This window comes from Stegostoma tigrinum, chromosome 7 (assembly GCF_030684315.1).
Source record: "Stegostoma tigrinum isolate sSteTig4 chromosome 7, sSteTig4.hap1, whole genome shotgun sequence".
In the NCBI taxonomy this organism is placed as follows: Eukaryota; Metazoa; Chordata; class Chondrichthyes; order Orectolobiformes; family Stegostomatidae; genus Stegostoma; species Stegostoma tigrinum.
Window position 1 is genome coordinate 28,896,984 of NC_081360.1, and position 21,667 is coordinate 28,918,650.

Sequence of the window (21,667 nt, forward strand, 5' to 3'; positions counted from 1 at the left end):
ACTCTTGCTCCATTTTTGTCATACCTAAACAGTACTGAAGACAAGTCTACGTATGTGGCAACACAAATAGCAATCTTTTTAATCATGCTGGTCACATTGCATCGGTCAGGTCAATGCTCAGTGATCTTACTAAGAAGCACAGAATATTCTTTGCACCATTTTGGCTCAGTGTTTAGCGCTGTTGCCTCACAGTGCCAAGGGCCCAGGTTCGATTCTACCCTTGGATGACTGTCTGTGTGGCATTTACACATTCTCCCAGTGTCTGCTGGTTTCTTCCAAGTGCTCTGGTTTCCACCCACAGTCCAACAATGGGCAGCTTAGGTCGACTGACCATGCTAAATTGCCCGTAGTGTCCGGGGAGGCTCAGGCTAGGTGAATTAGCCATAGGAAATACAGGCTTACAGGGGTAAAGTAGGTGTGGGTGGGTTGGCGCAGACTTGATGGGCTGAGTGGCCTGGTTCCACACTGTACTGATTCCATGATTTTGACTAATGAGAGGATAACTCTTTGTAATTTACGGGTGTATTTCAGATAAAGCCACGTTCCACAAGACCAAGAGAAAGTAATCCTCAAGTTTCTAAACTGGAACGTAACTTTATGTTACAGTAGTATCTGTCATCCCACTGGAATTGTCTGGTTATGGTTGCCTGTTCTGACATTATGCAATGTTAAAATTACAGCACAATACTCAAATTGACAAAAGCACCCAGGCCCCATAAGGTAAAGTCACTGATATTATTATCCAAACTGATGTTACCATTGGATAAGTCAGATCCCAGAATGAAATCTAGTTTGTTAGATTTTAACTAAATTTAATAAGGTGGTCTTTCAAGGAAACACAAGCAAACAATGTTGTGGATTTGGTTTGAACAAAAAAACATTAATTTGTTATTCAAAATAAATAAAGATACAATAGAATAAACCAAATTATTTACATGAACACAATTTGAGAGATTTCAAAACTCATGGTGCATGCAATCCAATCTAACCCAACACCATCATTTTACAGTACTCAAACAGTAGACACAGTTCCCTACTTTACCACATCTTTAGGTTCGATACAGCTGTTTCTTCCAATTCCTAGTCACGAGTGTTTGATTGCCTTTTTCTTGATAAGTCTCTCAACTGAGTTTAAAATTTTTTTGCTTCAAAAATATCCCTTCATGGCTCTGACCAAATACTTCTGGTCTGGAATCAAACTAAAATCTCTACATTCAAGTAATCTACTTCCTAATCATTCACGAGTATCTTCTTTCTTAATAATAAAATGCTTATATATCAAACATGAACTAACTAAAAGCTTTCCAAGCTATGTGATATTCCCTTAAGGAAAAAAATTCCCCATTCTTCTAAACTGAAAGCAAAGTAATGCTTTTCAACATTTATTCTATCCAGTGTAAAACTCCAACAGTACAAACAAATTCCTATTATTACTCCAATAACTCTCTGTCACACTGGTTTAAAAAAATTGTCAGAGATACTGACAAGTTAATAATTAAACCCCAAATACATACAAATCAAAACACAAATGTCACTAGCTCAAAATCTAAATTCTAGAATAAATGATATTAAAACATATATAAATCACACGCCCAACATCATGGTTCGTAGGAAATATTTCCAAAGAAATTAAAACAAATATATTAAAAAAACGCCCTGCCTCTCGGATTTCTAACGATTTATCCATACATGCATTTTTTATAAAACAATCAAACTTGCAATAATCCATTTTATTTTAGAGATTTTCTTATTTTTCCAGTCTTCATAATAACAAAAGATAATCCATTGCTTTTATCACTCAAAATTTTCACCGTGTGGACTTTCCTACAAGGAACCACTATCTACGTAAGAGTCAGTTAATATATTACTTTCAATACAGCCAATGTACAGAATGTTACTTAAAATAATTGATAAGTAGGATCGAATAACCACTACTTGAAAGAGCCAGTGTTTCTGCAGGTTTTTAGCAATCCTTTCTTTTCAAATATAAAGGACCACATTTACCATTCTCACTGAGATATATTGTGACACCAGTGGTAGAATACCCACCAGGGAGATAAACACGAAAAGCATAGCTAAAAATATTCTTCAGGTCATTTAAGGATCAGAATTTAAAACTGCAATAATGCACATTTAACTTCCTTAGTGCTTTATTTGCTGTTAAACCATTCTTTACTTGAGGAATTTTCATCAAAATACTTAAATCCAACACATCAAAACTAGCATCTGGTTTAGTCTGAGTGTCTGATCAGTTCAACTAGCAAATCAAGCTTTAGATATAAACATACAAATTAGAAACAACAGTAGGCCGTTCAGCTCCTCAGGTTTGATTCACCATTCAATAAGATCCTTGCTGAGCTTATTGCAACCTTAAATCCACATTCCTCCCTGATGCTGATAAACTCTTGCCCCCTTCGCTTAATAAGCATTTATCTACCTCTACCTTAAAAATATTCAAGGCTTCCACCCTGTCAGAAACAGATACGCAATACCCAAATTATCCAAAGACTTGTGACTGAGAGAAATATTTTTGTTTCTTACTCATTTAAATGGGCAGCCCCTGATTTTTGTCTCTCAGAATAAAGTCCAAATTCACCCCAACGATCCAACTCAGAGACTGTTTCGCCTTTCTCTCCTCTTGTGTTTATCCTCAGGTTTGTTGGCCTCCCTCGTCATGCTTTTAGTTCTGCTCTTTGGCTGCTCTGTAATGCTTATTTCATTGTCTAATCTATTAAAGATGTGGGATTTCCTTCCACTTCGCCACTTGCCAGGACTACTAATATAAGATCCACTTCTTGTGTAGTCAGAGTTTCTTTCTACAATACCACACAAGAGTCAATTCCAGATCAATTCATATCTGTAACATGGCTTTCTTACTCTCCATTCTTCCACTTCACTCTAACTATATATGAGCCTCATACCTTGGGCATCATACTCAGCATTCAACGTAAAGTTAAATTTCCAGTAGTTTTTCCTTCATTGATGTGAAAAGACGCCTATCATTAATCCATAGGATGGGGTTTTCAAGAATAGGGGACATTTAAGGTGAGAGGACAGAGATTTAAGAAAACACATGTTTTTTTTCACACTGAGGACGGTGGAATGAACTTTCTGAGGAAGTGGTGGATGCAGGCACAGTTTCAATGTTTAAAAGACATTTAGATAAGTACATGAATAGGATATGTTTAGAGGGATATGGGCCCGGAGCAGGAAGGTGAGACTAGTTTAGTTTGGGATTATGTTCGCAGGGACTGGTTAGACAGAGGGGTCTGTTTCCATGCTAATGCGATATGGCTCTATGCCCCTTAGCAAATCAAACTACATGTCAAAAATAATTATCGACAAGTTTCATTTTTGCTTTTGCTTAGAGAGTTTACACAATATCTTGCTAAAGACTACCCCAGCACTTAAAATGGCTCAATTCAGTATTTTTATATGTGGAAACAACTCTAAGTGACGTTCATTATTGTAATCACCAATCTTAAAGCTAACAGCATTTTTATATTATTTAATCTTGTGTTGGTCCACACTGCTTCGTAATCACAATAGCATTTTAATCAATCCTATACTGTTGAAGTACAAGCAACATTAATTCACAGTTAAAGCAATCTGCAACTGACAGGACTAAAATTCCTAGTGATCAATTTAATTTGCTCAGGTTCATCATTATTTTTATGCCCTTCCTTCAGAATTTCCTTTGTTATGTCATTTCATGGCTCTAGCTCATGCTTTGGCCGGTTCGTGCATAATACTTTGACTCACATCTGAAGTTATTCCTTGGGAATTCACATGATTCATTCTTTTGATTTTGTTGTTCCAACTTTGTCTTCTACTTTAATAGCCAGATCTGCTAATAGTGCTTTATTCCACATTCTGGCTGCTTTTAATCAATGCATTATATTAATTCCATTGACTAGTGACTGGAACATTTAGAAATGCAACAATCATTGATCAATAGATTTATTTATTGTCACATGCACGAAAATACAGTTGAAAACTTTGTTTATGAGTGGTATAAGAAGGTCTTAGTAAGCAAAGGATGTACAGATCAAAAATAATTAGAGGCATACAGGTTACATTGCACAGGGCATGAGCTTTGCAAGATCAGTGTTAGTAAGATCAGCATTATTTGAGGCAAGAGAATCTATTCATCAGTCTGACAATGGCTGGGAAGAAGCCATCCCTGAACTTTCTGGTGTGTGTTCGGGCTTCTGTGTCTTCCCCCTATCGGAAGAGGTCATAAAGGTCATTACCGTGATGTGATGGGGCTCTGATGATGTTGGCAGCAATGTGAATGGAGCCCATGGATATAAGGTTGGCTTCTGTGATGGTCTGGGCTGTGCATACCTCTTTCTGTCGTCTCTTATGGTCCTAGGCTTAGCAGTTGCCATATCAAGCTGTCATGCGCCCGGCCAGTTTGCTTTCAATGGTGCATCTATAGAAGTTGGTGATTGAACTTATGGGCATGCCAAATTTCCTGAGCCGCTTGAGGAAGAAGAGGTGTTGTTGTGCCTTTTTGACTGTCGCATCTATGTGGGAAGTCCAGGACTGGTTGTCGGTTATTGTCAGTGTGGAGAACTTGATGCTCTTCACCCTCTCAACCTCAGTTCAGTTGATGTAGATGGGGGTGTGTTCTCCTCCTTTCCTTTCTGAAGTCAACAGTCAGTTCTTTAGTTTTCCTGACATGACAGACAGATTATTTTCAATGCACCACATCACCAAGCCCTCTACCTCCCTTCTGTAGTTTGACTCATCATTGTTTGATATTCATTCCACTATGGTGGTGTCGTCAGTGAACTTGTAGATGGCATTCGTTTGGAATTTGGCAACACAGTCGTAGATGTAAAGGGAGTACAGTAGGGGACTGAGGACACACCCTTGAGGGGTTCCAGTGTTGAGTGTTATCGTGGAGGAGGTGCAGTTACCTATCTTCACTGATAGCTTTCTGATCCACAGGCCACTAAGGATCCAGTTGCAGAAGGCCATTGAGTTTTGAGATTAATCTGGAGTGGATCTATTCTTTGTGAGATTGCAGAATGACTCATTCGTTCCATAATGCTTGAAGGAAATGACTGTTTCCCCAGGATTCTCTTTGAGACAACTGACAGTCAGCAGCGTCTCCCCCACTGAGATCTGAACACCTATCAGAACCAGTTGTGTTCCCATATGAAATATCACAAATTTGAATGCCAGTAGTGACCAAGGATTCTTAAATTGAATTTTATCCATCTTTTATATAACTTGTTGAAGTTCAACACACATTCTTTCATGAATGATGATTTATTTTGCAAAATCTGACCATGTCTCAAAGCAACTAAGGGATCATCTTGTTGACTTCATCCGAGAATACTTACAGGTGGTCTAAATCTTCATCACTATTCAAGTACTTGGCATTCATTTCACAAAATATTTCCCTCTGATTTCACATCTTGTAGGAAGTGCCAAGGAGGTCCTGACACTCAGTGGGTGACACGCCAAACTTCTAGCCTTTCCAGGACTTGATGGTCAGGAAAAATGCTTTTGGATTGTCACCAAACAGGTATTAACTCAAAAATCCTACATGCAAAAATGTCAGGCCATGAGTCCAGGAAGGATTCCTGGTGATCCCACATGACGGAAAGAAGTTGGAATCTCCCTTTGTGGGGGAGTCTAGAATCAGAGGTTATAATTGCAGTTAGGACAGCCATGATAAGGAATTTCTTTTCTTAGATAGCAATGAGTCTGTGGAATTCTTTACTGCTCTAGTCTGACAAGGCCAGGTCATTACATATTCAGGCATATGGCAGATAGATTTTTAAATCAGTAAGAAAATCAATAGTTATGGAGAAAAGACGGGGAAATGTCATAGAATCATACAAGCACAGAAGAGACTCTCTGGCCCATCAAGTTGAACTACACTAATCCCACTTAGAGTCATAGAGTAATACAGCATGGAAACAGGCCCTTCTGCCCAAACTGGTCCATGCTGACCATGGTGCCCATTCAGCTAGTTCCAACTGCCTGCATTTGGTCCATATCCCTCTAAACCCTTCTCATCCACGTACCTATCCAACTTTCCAGCCAAGAGCCTTGAATGTTATCACATTTCAAGAGCAGTTAAGGATTATCCGATCTGTCATCATCACAGTGAATCACAGAATGCTACGGTGCTGAAAGAAGCCATTTGGCACATCCTTTCCACCACATGGCAGAGTAGCTTTGATTTGCTGAATGTCCTACTTCCCCTCCTACATCTTATGGTCTGTACCATCCCTGTCCATAGCTCAAAACTACAACATGCACGTAAAAGTATTTTGCTGCCACTGCACTTTGTCCACGTTCCCACTTCCTTGTTTTTTGCTAGTCATATGATTTAGACTCCAATGTCAGAAGGTTATCATGTACCAACATTATGCACTTGCTTTCTGCCATTTTCCACAATGGCCTCTGGGATGTCTGGTTACTCTCTGAGAGATGTCTTAGTTTCCAACGTCCACATTTAGGCAACCTATCTCTGCCTGCATGTTAAATTTTAGAAATCCAGGTGGTAAAGGATAAAACTTGAATCAATCCTTACATGTTTTTGTCAACAATTCTCCTCCACAGATAAACATTACAAGCACAAATCGTCACACCCAACAATCAGCATTTCACTCTGTACAACAAATTAATCTCCAGTTCATGCTCACTACCTGCATATAACTAAACTAAAATTAATATACTATTAATAAAGCTAACTTGAAATGAACCCTATTTTCCAAGGGCTTTATTTAATAGTTAAATATTTACCAATGTATGTAGTGGACTAACATGAAACAGATTGCTCAAAGATTTTTTACGTCATAGTTTGCCTACAGTATTCATCACATTGAAAAAGCTACAATGAAGAAGGTAAGGATAATAGTAAATTGAATGATAATTATCTGGTAGTAAAGATACATTTCAGCAAATAGTCATAACAAGCATAAGACCTACACTCAATAATTTGCATTGAAATGACAATTTTCAGATTGAAAACGTAAAGCTTCCTTTACATAGCATCTTCCAAAATGTCAGAACCTTCCAAAGCACTTTACAGCTAATTACTTTTGAACTGCAGTCACTGTCATAATGCAGGAAATGTTGTACAAGAGAATGGTTCTTAATTGGGTTAGTTTATGTTACATAGGTCCCACCCATTCTATTGATGTCGCATAAGGTCAGTGGGTGGAGACAAAGAGTTCTAACTTTCAGAGGCAGCAGATGTATCTGGACCAGCTCACTAAGGTCCCAGTAATTATGTCTGACAAAATGTATTTATTGCAATCATGCAATAAAACTGCTTGTTACCCAAGGACAATGCCCCATCTCTTGATTCTCCACAGCGGTGCATCCATTACCACTAATCACTGGACAGACCCAAGAGAAGAGGTAGTAGGGAACCACCTTAAACAACCGCAGGTCATTTGGTAGCACTCTTGCCTCTGGATCAAAACGTTTTGGTTTAAAGTCCCATTGCAGGCTTTGAGCACAAACATCAATGTTGACACTCCAGGATAGTTCTAAGGTACTTTCTTTGGAGGTACCATCTTTCAAATATAACATTAAACCATAGATCCATCTGCCTGATTGGATAGGTGTATAAGATCCCATTTAAGTATTTCAAAGAAGAGTAAGAGAGTTTATGTCCTCAATTAACTTTACAAAATAGATTGTGATCATTACTTGTTTGTGGGACATTACCATACATAAATTGGCTGCCAGGTTTCCTGCACAACATCAATGACAGCGCTACAAAAATATATTGTAAAGTGGTTTCAAACATTGTTGAAAAGCATTGTACAAATACTGATATTACACAGTGTGGAGCTGGAGGAACACAGCAGGCCATGCAGCGTCAGAGCAGCAGGAAAGTCAATGTTTTGGGTCAGCAGCCTTCTTCAGAAGAAGGGTCCTGAACCGAAAGGTCAACTTTCCTGCTTCACTGATGCTGCGTGGCCTGCTGTGTTCCTCCAGCTCCACACTGTGTTATCTCTGACTCCATCATCTTGCTATGTCTCACCATATAAATGCAAGTCCTTCTTTCCTGGTTTTAAAGTTCAGACTGGCACACTGGGAAAGCAATCCAGTCAGTCCTTTTCATCTGCTTCATCCTTTGGGTTTATTTCCCTTAAGTGTCTGTCCAATGACCTTTTAAAATCATTGACTATCTCCACTTCCAATGGTAGGAAATTCAAATTATTCCCATTCACTGTATAAGAGATCTCTTCCTCACATGCCCACCTTTTGTCTAAAGCCCTAAATCTGCATCCCATACTGTCCGCTAACAGTGACTGCACTTCTACATCTTATCTAAATTTGTCACAAGATTGTACAATTCTAACCAATTTCCCCACCATCTCCTTTGCATCAAGATAAACACTGTGCCTCCAAGTTGTATGACAAAAGGAGGAGATCAATGTGGTCAATGTATCAAAGGCTACAGACGGGAAGAGTGACACTGGATAATTTAACCTGACTGTTTTGGGGGAGGGCAGATGAATAACACTTTTAACACTTTTTGAGGATAAAAAGGGGTTGGAAGAGGGACGGTAGGTTGCTAAAGTAAGGGCTTACAAGCAACATTTCCACTAGCTGCACATCTGGACACAGATAGCTTTTCCATGCATGTTGATTGGTATTGGCATGCCAATCGCACCTACAACATTCAGTTCCAGAAATCTCTGCTGTACACGGGCCTCAGAGAGCTGCAGACCAAAAGAAAACTGGAGGGAATGCCGCTCTCAAGTCTTTTATTTATGGTATAACACAGTGTAGAGCCAGATGAACACAGCAGGCCAAGCAGCATCAAAGAAGCAGGAAGGCTGACAGTTCGGGTCCAGACCCTCCTTCAGAAATGGGGGAGGGGAAGGGGATTCTGAAATAAATTGGGAGAGAGGGGGAGGCAGATAGATGATGGATAGAGGAGAAGATAGGTGGAGATGAGATAGACAGGTCAAAGAGGCGGTGTTGGAGCCAGTGAAGGTGAATGGATAGGTAGGGGATAGGTCAAGGGGACAGGATGAGGTTGTTGGGTAGGAGATGGGGGTGGGGCTTGAGGTGGGAGGAATGGTTAGGGGGGTGGGGATGAGCTGGCCAGGTTTTGGGATGCGGTCGGGGGAGGGGAGATTTTGAAGCTTGTGAAGTCCACAGTGACACCCTTGGCTGCCGGGTTCCCAAGCGAAATATGAGATGCTGTTCCTGCAGCTTTCGGGTGGCATCGTTGTGGCACTGTTGTCTAAGGAGTGGGAGGGGGAGTTGAAATGGTTCACGACAGGGAGGTGTAGTTGTTTGTTGCGAACTGAGCGTAGGTGTTCCACAAAGCGGTCCCTTTTATTTATGCGACAACTCATGAAACCTGGTAGGGCGGGAGACCGTGGAGACTGGGGCATTGAATTTATTCAAGGGTGAGTTAACTAGGTTTTTGATCAACAAGCAAGTAAAGGATGTTAGAGCACAAGACAGCAGAACTGCGACCACTATTAGATCAGCAAAGTTATTAAGAAATAGCAGGTCAGGCTCGAAGGATTGAATAGCCTATCCCTGCTCCTAAATTCCTAGCAGCTAAGGCCAGTAGGCAAACAGATACTATGATATCATGTGAAACTCTATAAGTTTTTGTGCAGTCATCTGGTATTTATATAACTTAGTATCTACAAGAATGGAAGAAAGTCTTGCTACAATTGTACATGTGAAACCACACCAAGGAACTTAGAAAAATGACACAAGATATTGAAATACGCAATATAATGAGCAAGCTTGACACAGATGCTGAGAAAATATTCCCATCATGGGGGCTACCTTGAACGGGGGACAAAGAGCTCGCCATTTAAGGTGGAGGAATTTCTCCTGTCATTAATCTTTAGCATTCTCCACCCTACAATCAGGGGAACTGAATGTATTCAAGGCTGAGCCATGTAGACTTCCATTTGTGTGGCACATATGACACGGGCATGATATGTCAAAGTGCTGCAAGGCCCGCTTTTACGTTGATAGTCGATGAAGGCGACTGATTCGTTTCTCTAACAAAGAGCCAGCACGGACTAGCTGGGCTGAATGGCCTTGGGGGTGCGGGTCCCTGATGTCACATTTGGGGGGTGGGAGGGGAAGAGAACGGCGCTGGATCCCGGTGGCGGTAGCGGCGGCGGGTTGGGGGCAGCTCCGGAACCCGGATCCCTCCCGCAACCATTGCCCCTCTCCTACTCACCGGAAGCGCCGAAAACAGCAACGGTCTGCGGGGCCGCCATCACAGTGCGGGGACCGGGGACCGGGCCTCGGGTCTCGGGCCTCAGGCTTCACTCTCTTCCCCTTCCCCAGACCTTGCACCGCCCCCCCGACACCCGGGCCAGTCACCGCCCCCTTCCTCCTCCTCAATCCGTTCATTCTCCTGTCACTCCCCCTCACCGCCCCCTTCGTCCTCCTCAATCCCTTCACTCTCCCTTCGCACCCTCACCGCCCTCTTTCTCCTCAATCCCTTCACTCTCCCTTCACCCCACCTCATCGCCCCCTTTCTCCTCCTCAATCCTTTCACTCTCCTTTTGCCCCTCAACGCCTCCTTTCTCCTCCTCAATCCCTTCACACCCCCCTCACTGCCCCCCTTCTCCTCCTCGATCCCTTCACTCTCCCTTCACCCCCTCACCGCACCCTCTCTCCTCCTCAATCCCTTCACTTCCCCCTCATCGCCCCCTTTCTCCTCCTCAATCCCTTCACACCCCCCTCATCGCCCCCTTTCTCCTCCTCAATCCCTTCACTCTCCTTTTGCCCCCTCAACGCCTCCTTTCTCCTCGATCCCTTCACCCCGCCTCACTGCCGCTTTCTCCTCCTCAATCCCTTAACTCTTCCGTCACCCCCCCACCACCCCCGTTCTCCTCCTCAATCCCTTCACTCTCCTTTTGCCCCCTTAGCTCCCCCTTTCTCCTCCTCAATCCCATCACTCTCCCGTCAACCCCCCTCACCGCCCCCTTTCTCCTCCTCAATCCCATCACTCTCCCGTCAACCCCCCTCACCACACCGTTTCTCCTCCTCAATCCCTTCATTACCCCTCACCGCCCTCTTTCTCCTCCTCAATCCCTTCCCTCTCCTGTCACTCCCCCTCACTGCCCCCTTTCTCCTCCTCAATCACTTCATTCTCCCTTCACCGCCCCCTTTCGCCTCCTCAGTCCTTTCACTCTCCTTTCACACCCCGTCACCGCCCCCTTTCTCCTCCTCAGTCCCTTCACTCTCCCTTCACACTCCCACACCGCCCCCTTTCTCCTCCTCAATCCCTTACTCTCCCTTCACTCCCCCCACTGCCCGCTTTCTCCTCCTCATTCCCTTCACTCTCCCTTCACCCCCTCACCACCCTCTTTCTCCTCCTCAATCCCTCAGTCTCCCTTCACCCTCCCTTCGCCCCATCACACCCTTTCTCCTCAATCCCTTCACTCTCCCTTCGCCCCCTTACTCCTCCTCAATCCCTTCACTCTCCCTTCACCGCCCCCTTTCTCCTCCTCAATCCCTTCACTCCCCGCTTTCTCCTCCTCAATCCCTTCACTCTCCCTTCACCACCTCACCGCCCTATTTGTCCTCCTCAATCCCTTCACTCTGCCTTCAACCCCCCTCACCGCTCCGCTCCCTTTCTCCTCAATCCCTTCACTCTCCCTTCGCCCTGTCACCGCCCCCTTTCTCCTCCTCAATCCCTTCACCCCCACACCGCCGCCTTTCTCCTCCCCAATCCCTTCACTCCACTTTTGCCCCCTCAACGCCACTTTTCTCCTCCTCAATCCCTTCAATCTCCCGTCACCCCCCCTCACCGCCCCATTTCTCCTCCTCAATCCCTTCACTCTCCTTTTGCCCCTCAACGCCTCCTTTCTCCTCCTCAATCCCTTCACACCCCCCTCACCGCCCCCTTTCTCCTCCTCAATCCCTTCACTTCCCCCTCATCGCCCCCTTTCTCCTCCTCAATCCCTTCACTCTCCCGTCACACCCCCTCACTGCCCCCTTTCTCCTCCTCAATCCCTTGGCTCCCTCACCGCCCTCATTCTCCTCCTCAATCCCTTCACTCTCCCTTCACCCCCCCCGCCTCACTGCCCCCTTTCTCCTCCTCAATCCCCTCACTTCCCCCTCACAACCCTCTTGCTCCTCCTCAATCCCTTCACTCTTCCTTCAACCACCCCACCGCCCCCTTTTTCCACCTCAATCCCTTCACTCTCCCTTCACCCCCCTCACCGCCCCCTTTCTCCTCCTCAGTCACTACACTCTCCCGTCACCCCCCCCTCACCACACCCTTTCTCCTCCTCAGTCCCTTCACTCTCCCTTTGCCCCGTCACGCCCCCTTTCTCGTCCTCAATCCCTTCACTCTCCCGTCAGCGCCCTCACCGCCCCCTTTCTCCTCCTCAATCCCTTGGCTCCCTCACCGCCCTCATTCTCCTCCTCAATCCCTTCACTCTCCCTTCACCCCCCCCCCCCGCCTCACTGCCCTCTTTCTCCTGCTCAATCCCTTCACTTCCCCCTCACAACCCTCTTGCTCCTCCTCAATCCCTTCACTCTCCCTTCAACCACCCCACCGCACGCTTTTTCCACCTCAATCCCTTCACTCTCCCTTCACCCCCCTCACCGCCCCCTTTCTCCTCCTCGATCCCTTCACTCTCCCTTCGCCCCCTCACCGCACCCTTTCTCCTCCTCAATCCCTTCACACCCCCCTCACCGCCCCCTTTCTCCTCCTCAATCCCTTCACTTCCCCCTCACCGCCCCCTTTCTCCTCCTCAATACCTTCACTCTCCCTTTGCCCCGTCACCGCCCCCTTTCTCCTCCTCAATCCCTTCACTCTCCCATCACACCCCCTCACTGCCCCCTTTCTCCTCCTCAATCCCTTGGCTCCCTCACCGCCCTCATTCTCCTCCTCAATCCCTTCACTCTCGCTTCACCCCACCTCACCGCACCCTTTCTCCTCCGCAATCCCTTCACCCCATCCTCACCGCCCCCTTTCTCTTCCTCAATCCCTTCACTCTCCCGTCACCCCCCCTCACCGCCCCATTTCTCCTCCTCAATCCCTTCACTCTCCTTTTGCCCCCTCAACGCCTCCTTTCTCCTCCTCAATCACTTCACAACCCCCTCACTGCCCCCCCTTCTCCTCCTCGATCCCTTCACTCTCCCTTCGCCCCCTCACCGCACCCTTTCTCCTCCTCAATCCCTTCACACCCCCCTCACCGCCCCCTTTCTCCTCCTCAATCCCTTCACTTCCCCCTCACCGCCCCCTTTCTCCTCCTCAATACCTTCACTCTCCCTTCGCCCCGTCACCGCCCCCTTTCTCCTCCTCAATCCCTTCACTCTCCCGTCACACCCCCTCACTGCCCCCTTTCTCCTCCTCAATCCCTTGGCTCCCTCACCGCCCTCATTCTCCTCCTCAATCCCTTCACTCTCCCTTCACCCCCCCCACCGCCTCACTGCCCCCTTTCTCCTGCTCAATCCCTTCACTTCCCCCTCACAACCCTCTTGCTCCTCCTCAATCCCTTCACTCTCCCTTCAACCACCCCACCGCACCCTTTTTCCACCTCAATCCCTTCACTCTCCCTTCACCCCCCTCACCGCCCCCTTTCTCCTCCTCAATCACTTCACTCTCCCGTCACCCCCCCCTCACCACACCCTTTCTCCTCCTCAATCCTTTCACTCTCCCTTTGCCCCATCACGCCCCCTTTCTCGCCCTCAATCCCTTCACTCTCCCGTCAGCGCCCTCACCGCCCCCTTTCTCCTCCTCAATCCCTTCACTCTCCTTTTGCCCCCTCGACGCCTCCTGACTCCTCCTCAATCCCTTCACACCCCCCTCACCGTCCCCTTTCTCCTCCTCAATCTCTTCACTCTCCCTTCGCCCCCTCACCGCTCCCTTTCTCCTCCTCAATCCCTTCACACCCCCCTCACCGCCCCCTTTTTCCTCCTCAATCCCTTCACTCTCGCTTCGCCCCGTCACCGCCCCCTTTCTCTTCCTCCATCCCTTCACTCTCCCGTCACCGCACCCTTTCTCCTCCTCAATCTCTTCACTCTCCCTTCGCCCCCTCACCGCTCCCTTTCTCCTCCTCAATCCCTTCACACCCCCATCACCGCCCCCTTCCTCCTCCTCAATCCCTTCACTCTCCCTTCACCACCCCCAACGCCCCCTTTCACCTCGTCAATCCCTTCAGCCCCCTCACTGCCCCCTTTCTCCTCCTCAATCCCTTCGCTCCCTCACTGCCCTCTTTCTACTCCTCAATCCTTTCACTCTCCCTTCACCCCACCTCACTGCCCCCTTACTGCCCCCTTTCTCCTCCTCAATCCCTTCACTCTCCTTTTGCCCTCTCAACGCCTCCTTTCTCCTCAATCCCTTCACTCCCCCCTCACCGCCACCTTTCTCCTCCTCAATCACTTCACTCTCCCGTCACCCCCCCTCACTGCACCCTTTCTCCTCCTCAATCCCTTCACCCCACCTCACTGCCCCCTTTCTCCTCCTCAATCACTTCACTCTCCTGTCAGCCCCCTCACCGCCCCCTTTCTCCTCCTCAATCCCTTCACTCTCCTATTGCCCTCTCAACGCCTCCTTTCTCCTCAATCCCTTCACTCCCCCCTTACTACCCCCTTACTCCTCCTCAATCCCTTCACTCCCCCCTCACTGCCCCCTTTCTCCTCCTCAATCCCTTCACTCTCCCATCTCCCCCCCACCGCCCTCTTTCTCCTCCGCAATCCCTTCACCCCCGCCTCACCGCCCCCTTTCTCCTCCTCAATCCCTTCACTCTCCCTTCCCCCGCCCCACCGCCCCCTTTCTCCTCCTCAATCCCTTCACTCTCCTTTTGCTCCGTCAATGCCTCCTTTCTCCTCCTCAATCCCTTCACTCTCCCTTCGCCCCTCACTGCCCCCTTTCTCCTCCTCAATCCTTCAGTTTCCCGTCACCCCCCCTCACCGCCCCTCTCTCGTCCTCAATCCCTTCACTCTCCTTTTGCCCCTTCAATGTTTCCTTTCTCCTCCTCAATCCCGTCACCCCCCCTCGCAGCCCCCTTTCTCCTCCTCAATCCCTTCACTCTCCCTTTGCTCCCTCACCGCCCTCTTTCTCCTCCTCAATCCCTTCACTCTCCCTTCGCCCCACCTCACCGCACCCTTTCTCCTCCTCAATCCCTTCACTCTCCCGTCACACCCCTCACCACCACCTTTCTCCTCCTCAATCCCTTCATTCCCCCCTCACCGCCCCCTTTCTCCTCCTCAATCCCTTCACTCTCCTTTTGCCACCTCAACGCCTCCTTTCTCCTCCTCAATCCCTTTACTCCCCCCTTACTGCCCCCTTTCTCCTCCTCAATCCCTTCACTCTCCCTTCACCGACCCCTCACTGCCCCTTTCTCCTCCTCAATCCCTTCACTCTCCCGTCACCCCCCTCACCGCCACCTTTCTCCTCCTCAATCCCTTCACCCCACCTCACTGCACCCTTTCTCCTCCTCAGTTGGTTCACCCCATCCTCACTGCCCCCTTTCTCCTCCTCAATCCCTTCACTCCCCCCTTACTGCCCCCTTTTTCCTCCTCAATCCCTTCACTCTCCCTTCACCCCCTCCCCGCCCTCTTTTTCCTCCTCAATCCCTTCACCCCCTCACCGCCCCGTTTCTCCTCCTCATTCCCTTCACTCCCCCTTCCCGCCCCCTTTCTCCTCCTCAGTCCCTTCACTCTCCCTTCACCCCCGCCCTCACCGCCCCCTTTCTCCTCCTCAATCCCTTCAATCTCCCTTCACCCCACCTCACCGCACCGTTTCTCCTCCTCAATCCCTTCACTCTCCCATCTCCCCCCCTCACCGCCCCCTTTCTCCTCCTCAATCCCTTCACTCTCCTTTTGCCCCCTCAATGCCTCCTTTCTCCTCCTCAATCTTTCACTCTCCCTTCACTCCCCCACTCACTGCCCGCTTTCTCCTCCACAATCCCTTCACACCCCCCTCACTGTCCCCTTTCTCCTCCTCAATCCCTTCAGTCTCCCTTAACCCCCCCCCCCGACCGCCCCCTTTCTCCTCCTCAATCTCTTCACTCTCCCTTCACCCCCCTCACCACCCCCTTTGTCCTCCTCAATCACTTCACTCTCCCAAAACCCCCCCTCACTGCCCCCTTTCTCCTCCTCAATCCCTTCACTCTCCTTTTGCCCCCTCAATGCCTCCTTTCTGCTCAATCCCTTCAGCCCCCTCAACGCCTCCTTTCTCCTCCTCAATCCCTTCACTCTCCCTTCGCCCCCTCACCGCCCCCTTTCTCCTCCTCAATCCCTTCACACCCCCCTCACCGCCCCCTTTTTCCTCGTTAATCCCTTCACTCTCCCTTTGCCCCCTCACCGCTCGCTTTCTCCTCCTCAATCCCTTCACAACCCCTCACCGACCCCTTTCTCCTCCTCAATCCCTTCACTTCCCCCTCACTGCCCCCTTTCTCGTCCTCAATCCCTTCACTTTCCCTTCGCCCCGTCACCGCCCCATTTCTCCTCCTCAACCCTTCACTCTCCCGTCATCCCCCCTCACCGCACCCTTTCTCCTCCTCAATCCCTTCACTCTCCTTTTGCCCCCTCAACGCCTCCTTTCTCCTCCTCGATCCCTTCTCCCCGCCTCACTGCCCCCTTTGTCCTCCTCAATCCCTTCACTTACCTGTCAACCCCCGTCAACACCCCCTTTCTCCTCCTCAATCCCTTCAGTCTCCCTTTGCCCCCTCAACGCCTCCTTTCTCCTCCTCAATCCCTTCACTCCCCCCTCACCGCCCCCTTTCTCCTCCTCAATCCCTCCTCTCTCCCTTCACCCCCCCCCACTGCCCCCTTTCACCTCGTCAATCCCTTCAGCCCCCTCAACGCCACCTTTCTCTTCCTCAATCCCTTCACTCTCCCCTCTCCCCCCCTCACCGCCCCCTTTCTCCTCCTCAATCCCTTCACTTTCCCCTCACCCCCCTCACCCTTCACTCTCCCTTCGCCCTGTCATCGCCCCATTTCTCCTCCTCAATCCCTTCACTCTCCCGTCACCCCCCCTCACCGCACCCTTTCTCCTCCTCAATCCCTTCACTCTCCTTTTGCCCCCTCAACGCCTCCTTTCTCCTCCTCGAGCCCTTCTCCCCGCCTCACTGCCCCCTTTGTCCTACTCAATCCCTTCACTTTCCCGTCACCCCCCCCTCCACTCCCTTTCTCCTCCTCAATCCCTTCACTCTCCTTTTGCCCCCTCAACGCCTTCTTTCTCCTCCTCAATCCCTTCACTCCCCCCTTTCTCCTCCTCAATCCCTTCACTCTCCCTTCACACCCCCTCACCGCGCCGTTTTTCCTCCTCAATCCATTCATTCTCCCTTCACAACCGCCTCACCGCCCCCTTTCTCCTCCTCCATCCTGCACTCTCCCGTCACTCCCCCTCACTGCCCCCTTTCTCCTCCTCAATCCCTTCACTCTCCTTTTGCAGCCTCAACGCCTCCTTTCTCCTCCTCAATCCCTTCACTTCCCCCTCACCTCTCTCACCGCCCCCTTTCTCCTTCTCAATCCCTTCACTCTCCCTTCGCCCCCACCCACCGCCCTCTTTCACCTCCTCAATCCTTTCACTCTCCCTTCACCGCATCCTCACTGCCCCCTTTCTCCTCCTCAATCCCTTCACTTCCCCCTCACCCCCCAAACCCTCCACTCTCCCTTCGCCCTGTCATCGTCCCATTTCTCCTCCTCAATCCCTTCACTCTCCTTTTGCCCCCTCAACGCCTCCTTTCTCCTCCTCGAGCCCTTCTCCCCGCCTCACCGCCCCCTTTCTCCTCCTCAATCCCTTCACACCCCCGTCACCGCCCCCTTTCTCCTCCTCAATCCCTTCACTATCCCTTCAACCCCCTCAACACCTCCTTTCTCCTCCTCGGGCCCTTCTCCCCGCCTCACTGCCCCCTTTGTCCTCCTCAATCCCTTCACTTTCCCGTCATCCCCCTCTCCCTTCCCTTTCTCCTCCTCAATCCCTTCACTCTCCTTTTCCCCCCTCAACACCTCCTTTCTCCTCCTCAATCCCTTCACTCTCCCTTCACCCTCCCCTCACCGCCCCCTTTCTCCTCCTCAATCCCTTCACTCCCCCCTTACCGCCCCCTTTCTCCTCCTCAATTCCTTCACTCTCCCTTCACCCTCCCCTCACCGCCCCCTTTCTCCTTCTCAATCCTTTCACTCTCCCGTCACCCCCCTCACCGCCACCTTTCTCCTCCTCAATCCCTTCATTCCCCCCTCACCGCCCCCATTCTCCTCAATCCATTCATTCTCCCTTCACAACCCCCTCACCGCCCCCTTTCTCCTCCTCAATCCCTTCACTCCCCCCTCACCACCCACTTTCTCATCCTCAATCCCTTCACTCTCCCGTCACCCACCCCACTGCCCCCTTTCTCCTCCTCAATCCCTTCACCGCCCCCTTTCTCCTCCTCAATCACTTCACTCACCCGTCACCCACTCTCACCGCACCCTTTCTCCTCCTCAATCCCTTCTATCTCCTTTTGCCCGTTCAATGCCTCCTTTCTCCTCAATCCCTTCACCCCGCCTCACTGCCCCCTTTCTCCTCCTCCATCCCTTCACTCTCCCGTCACCCCCCCTCACTGCCCCCTTTCTCCTCCTCAATCCCTTCACTCTCCTATTGCCGCCTCAACGCCTCCTTTCTCCTCCTCAATCCCTTCACTTCCCCCTCACCTCTCTCACCGCCCCCTTTCTCCTTCTCAATCCCTTCACTCTCCCTTCGCCCCCACCCACCGCCCTCTTTCTCCTCCTCAATCCGTTCACTCTCCCTTCACCGCATCCTCACTGCCCCCTTCTCCTCCTCAATCCCTTCACTCCCCCCTCACCGCCCCCTTTCTCCTCCTCAATCCCTTCACTCTCCCTTCACCCCACCTCACTGCACCCTTTCTCCTCCTCAATCCCTTCACTCCTCCCCTTTCTCTTCCTCAATCCCTTCATTCCCCCCTCACCGCCCCCTTTCTCCTCCCCAATCCCTTCACTCTCCTTTTGCCCCTCAATGTCACCTTTCTCCTCCTCAATCCCTTCACTCTCCCCTCACCCTCCCTCACCGCCTCCTTTCTCCTTCTCAATCCCTTCACTCTCCCTTCACCCCCGCACCGCCCCCTTTCTCCTCCTCAATCTCTTCACCCTCCCTTCACCCCCCTCACCACCCCCTTTCTCCTCCTCAATCCCTTCACTCCCCCCCTCACTGCCCCCTTTCTCCTCCTCAATCCCTTCACCCCCTCACCACCCCCTTTCTCCTCCTCAATGCCTTCACTCTCCCTTCGCCCCCTCACCACCCTCTTTCTCCTCCTCAATCCCTTCACTCTCCCTTCACCTCCTCACAGCCCCCTTTATCCTCCTCAATCTCTTCACTCTCCTTTTGCCCCCTCACTGCCTCCTTTCTCCTCCTCAATCCTTTCACTCTCCCTTCGCCCCCTCACTGACCCCTTTCTCCCCCTCAATCCCTTCACTCTCCCTTTGCCCCCTCAATCCTATCCCTTCACCACCCTCAATCCTCTCCCCAACCCTTTTATTGCCCCCTCACTCCCTTCACTACCCTCTCTCCTCGCCCCCACTCTCTTCATTGCCTTCTCTTCCCCAGCTCCCATCCCCCACCCACTTCAACACCCCGTACCCCCACCCCTCACCTGTGTCCTCCCTTCACTGCCGCCTCACTCCTGCCCCTTCATCCCCTCCATTCTGTCCTCATTCACCCTCCAACTCCTCTCCCTCTTCACCGTGCCTTCTCACCATTTGCCATCTCTCTCCCACTCTTACCTTCTCATCCGCCTTTTCTCTCTGAAACACCCAGTTCCCCTCACACCTTTTCCACCTCCTCTTCCCCTTTATTCCCACTTTCTGCCTTCGTCTTACATTGCCATTTTTTCCTTGTTTTTTTCACCTCTCATTTACCACCTTGCCATCCCTGTCCCTGTCGTTGTCCTTATCCCATGTCACCTCACTGTCCCACCCTGTCACCACCCTTGTTGCTACCCCTTCAATTCCCTCACTGACACATCATCCACTTCCCTTTTAGCACTTACTCTGTGCTTTGCTGTTCCAATTTATTTACTCAATCCTCCACTCTTCCCTTCCCGTTATGTTCCCCTGCTCTTTCCCATTTTTCTTCTCCACCTATCTCTCTCTGTCTTCCTACTGTCTTTTCCTCACAAACCCCCACTTTCCGCACTTACTCCGTGCCCACCTGGGCCCAGAAATGCCCCATTCCACTGTATCCTCACTTTCCCCTACAATTTTTCCTTCCACATCCTTTCATTCTGTTCCTGCTCCTATGTTGCTTTGCATCTGCTCACTTCCACCCACCCGTCTCTGTTTCCTGTTGTCATTACATTCCCTGCTGTTACCTTCCTCTAAATGCCTAATTCCTCTAAACACCTTCCCCTCCACATGCATCTGCTTGCTCTTGTTCTCCCTCTTTGCTCACTTGCTGTTGGTTTCTTTCCCTTGGCTATTCTCTTCCCTTTAACTTATTCTTTCCCACTGTCTGTTCTCTTTGCAAGTCTTTTCCCTTTACCCCAACCTCATTCCACAAATCTCCCCCTGCTTGAGGCATAGGAGCAGAATTAAGCCATTTAGCCCATCAGTTCACCTTGCCATTTAATGAGCTCTCTGATCTCAATCCTCCACTCCACTTCCTTGCCTTTTCCCTTTCACCTTTGATTCCTTTATGGAGCCTTGAATATACTTAGTGACCCAGCCTCATCAGCCCTCTGCGGTGAAGAATTCTACAGATTTGCAACTCTTTGAGAGAAGAAATTCTTCCCAACCCTCAAATCCTCCAGTCCTGACAAAATCCTTGTAAATCTTTTGTGCACTCTCTAAAGTTTAACAATATCCTTCCTATAGAAGAACAACCAGAATTGTGCATAGTATCCTAAAAGTGGCCTCACTAGTGTTTTGCACAGCCACAACATGATGTCCTAACTCCTGGACTCAGTGTTCTGCCCAATGAAGGCAAGCATGCCAATCACCTTCTTCACCACCCTGCCCACCTGTAACACCACTTTCAACTAACTACACACATGCACCCCTAGGTCTCTTTGTTCACAACACCCCCCAGGGTCCTATTATTACCTGTATAGGTCCTGCTCTGGTTTGCCTTACCAAAATGCAACACCTCGCATTTATCTGAAACTCCATATACCACTCCTCAGCCCAATGGCCCATCTGATCAAGCCTCTGTCGTATTCTGAGATAATCTTCTTCACCGTCCACTACATTTCTTTTAGTGTTATCTTCAAATTTACTAACTGTACCTCCTATGTTCGTATCCAAATCATTTATATAAATGATGAAAAGCAGTAGAACTACCACCCAGCCTTGTGGCACAGCACTGGTCATAGACCTGCCATCTGAAAAGCATCCCTCTACTACCACCCCCTGTTGCCTACTTTCAAGCAAGTTTTGTATCCAATTAGCTAGGTCCCCTGGGTCCCATGTGATCTAACCTAACTAACCAATCTCCCATATGAAAACTTGTCAAAGTTTGCGTAGACAACATCTACTGTTCTGCCTTCTTCAAGCTTCTTTGTTACTTCTTCAAGAAACTTGGTCGTTAGTGAGACACAATTTCCCACACACAAAGCCATGTTGACTTTCCTTTAATCAGTCCTGTCTTTCCAAATGCATGTAAATTCTGTGCCTCAGAATCCCTCCATTACTGATATCATATTCATTGATCTATAGTTCCCTGGCTTTTCATTCACAGCCT

At 49.2% G+C, this 21,667-nt stretch overlaps 1 protein-coding gene across 1 annotated transcript in view; it reads right to left on the bottom strand.

The window, feature by feature from the left end:
- LOC125454007 (nmrA-like family domain-containing protein 1) overlaps positions 1–10,355 on the bottom strand; it is a 66,307-nt gene extending 55,952 nt beyond the window's left edge. The window contains exon 1 of the mRNA XM_048534248.2: positions 10,205–10,355. Within this exon, the coding sequence (XP_048390205.1) occupies positions 10,205–10,244 (40 nt within the window). The 5' untranslated portion in view covers positions 10,245–10,355. The remainder of the gene's footprint in view (positions 1–10,204) is intronic.
- Positions 10,356–21,667: the final 11,312 nt, after the last annotated feature.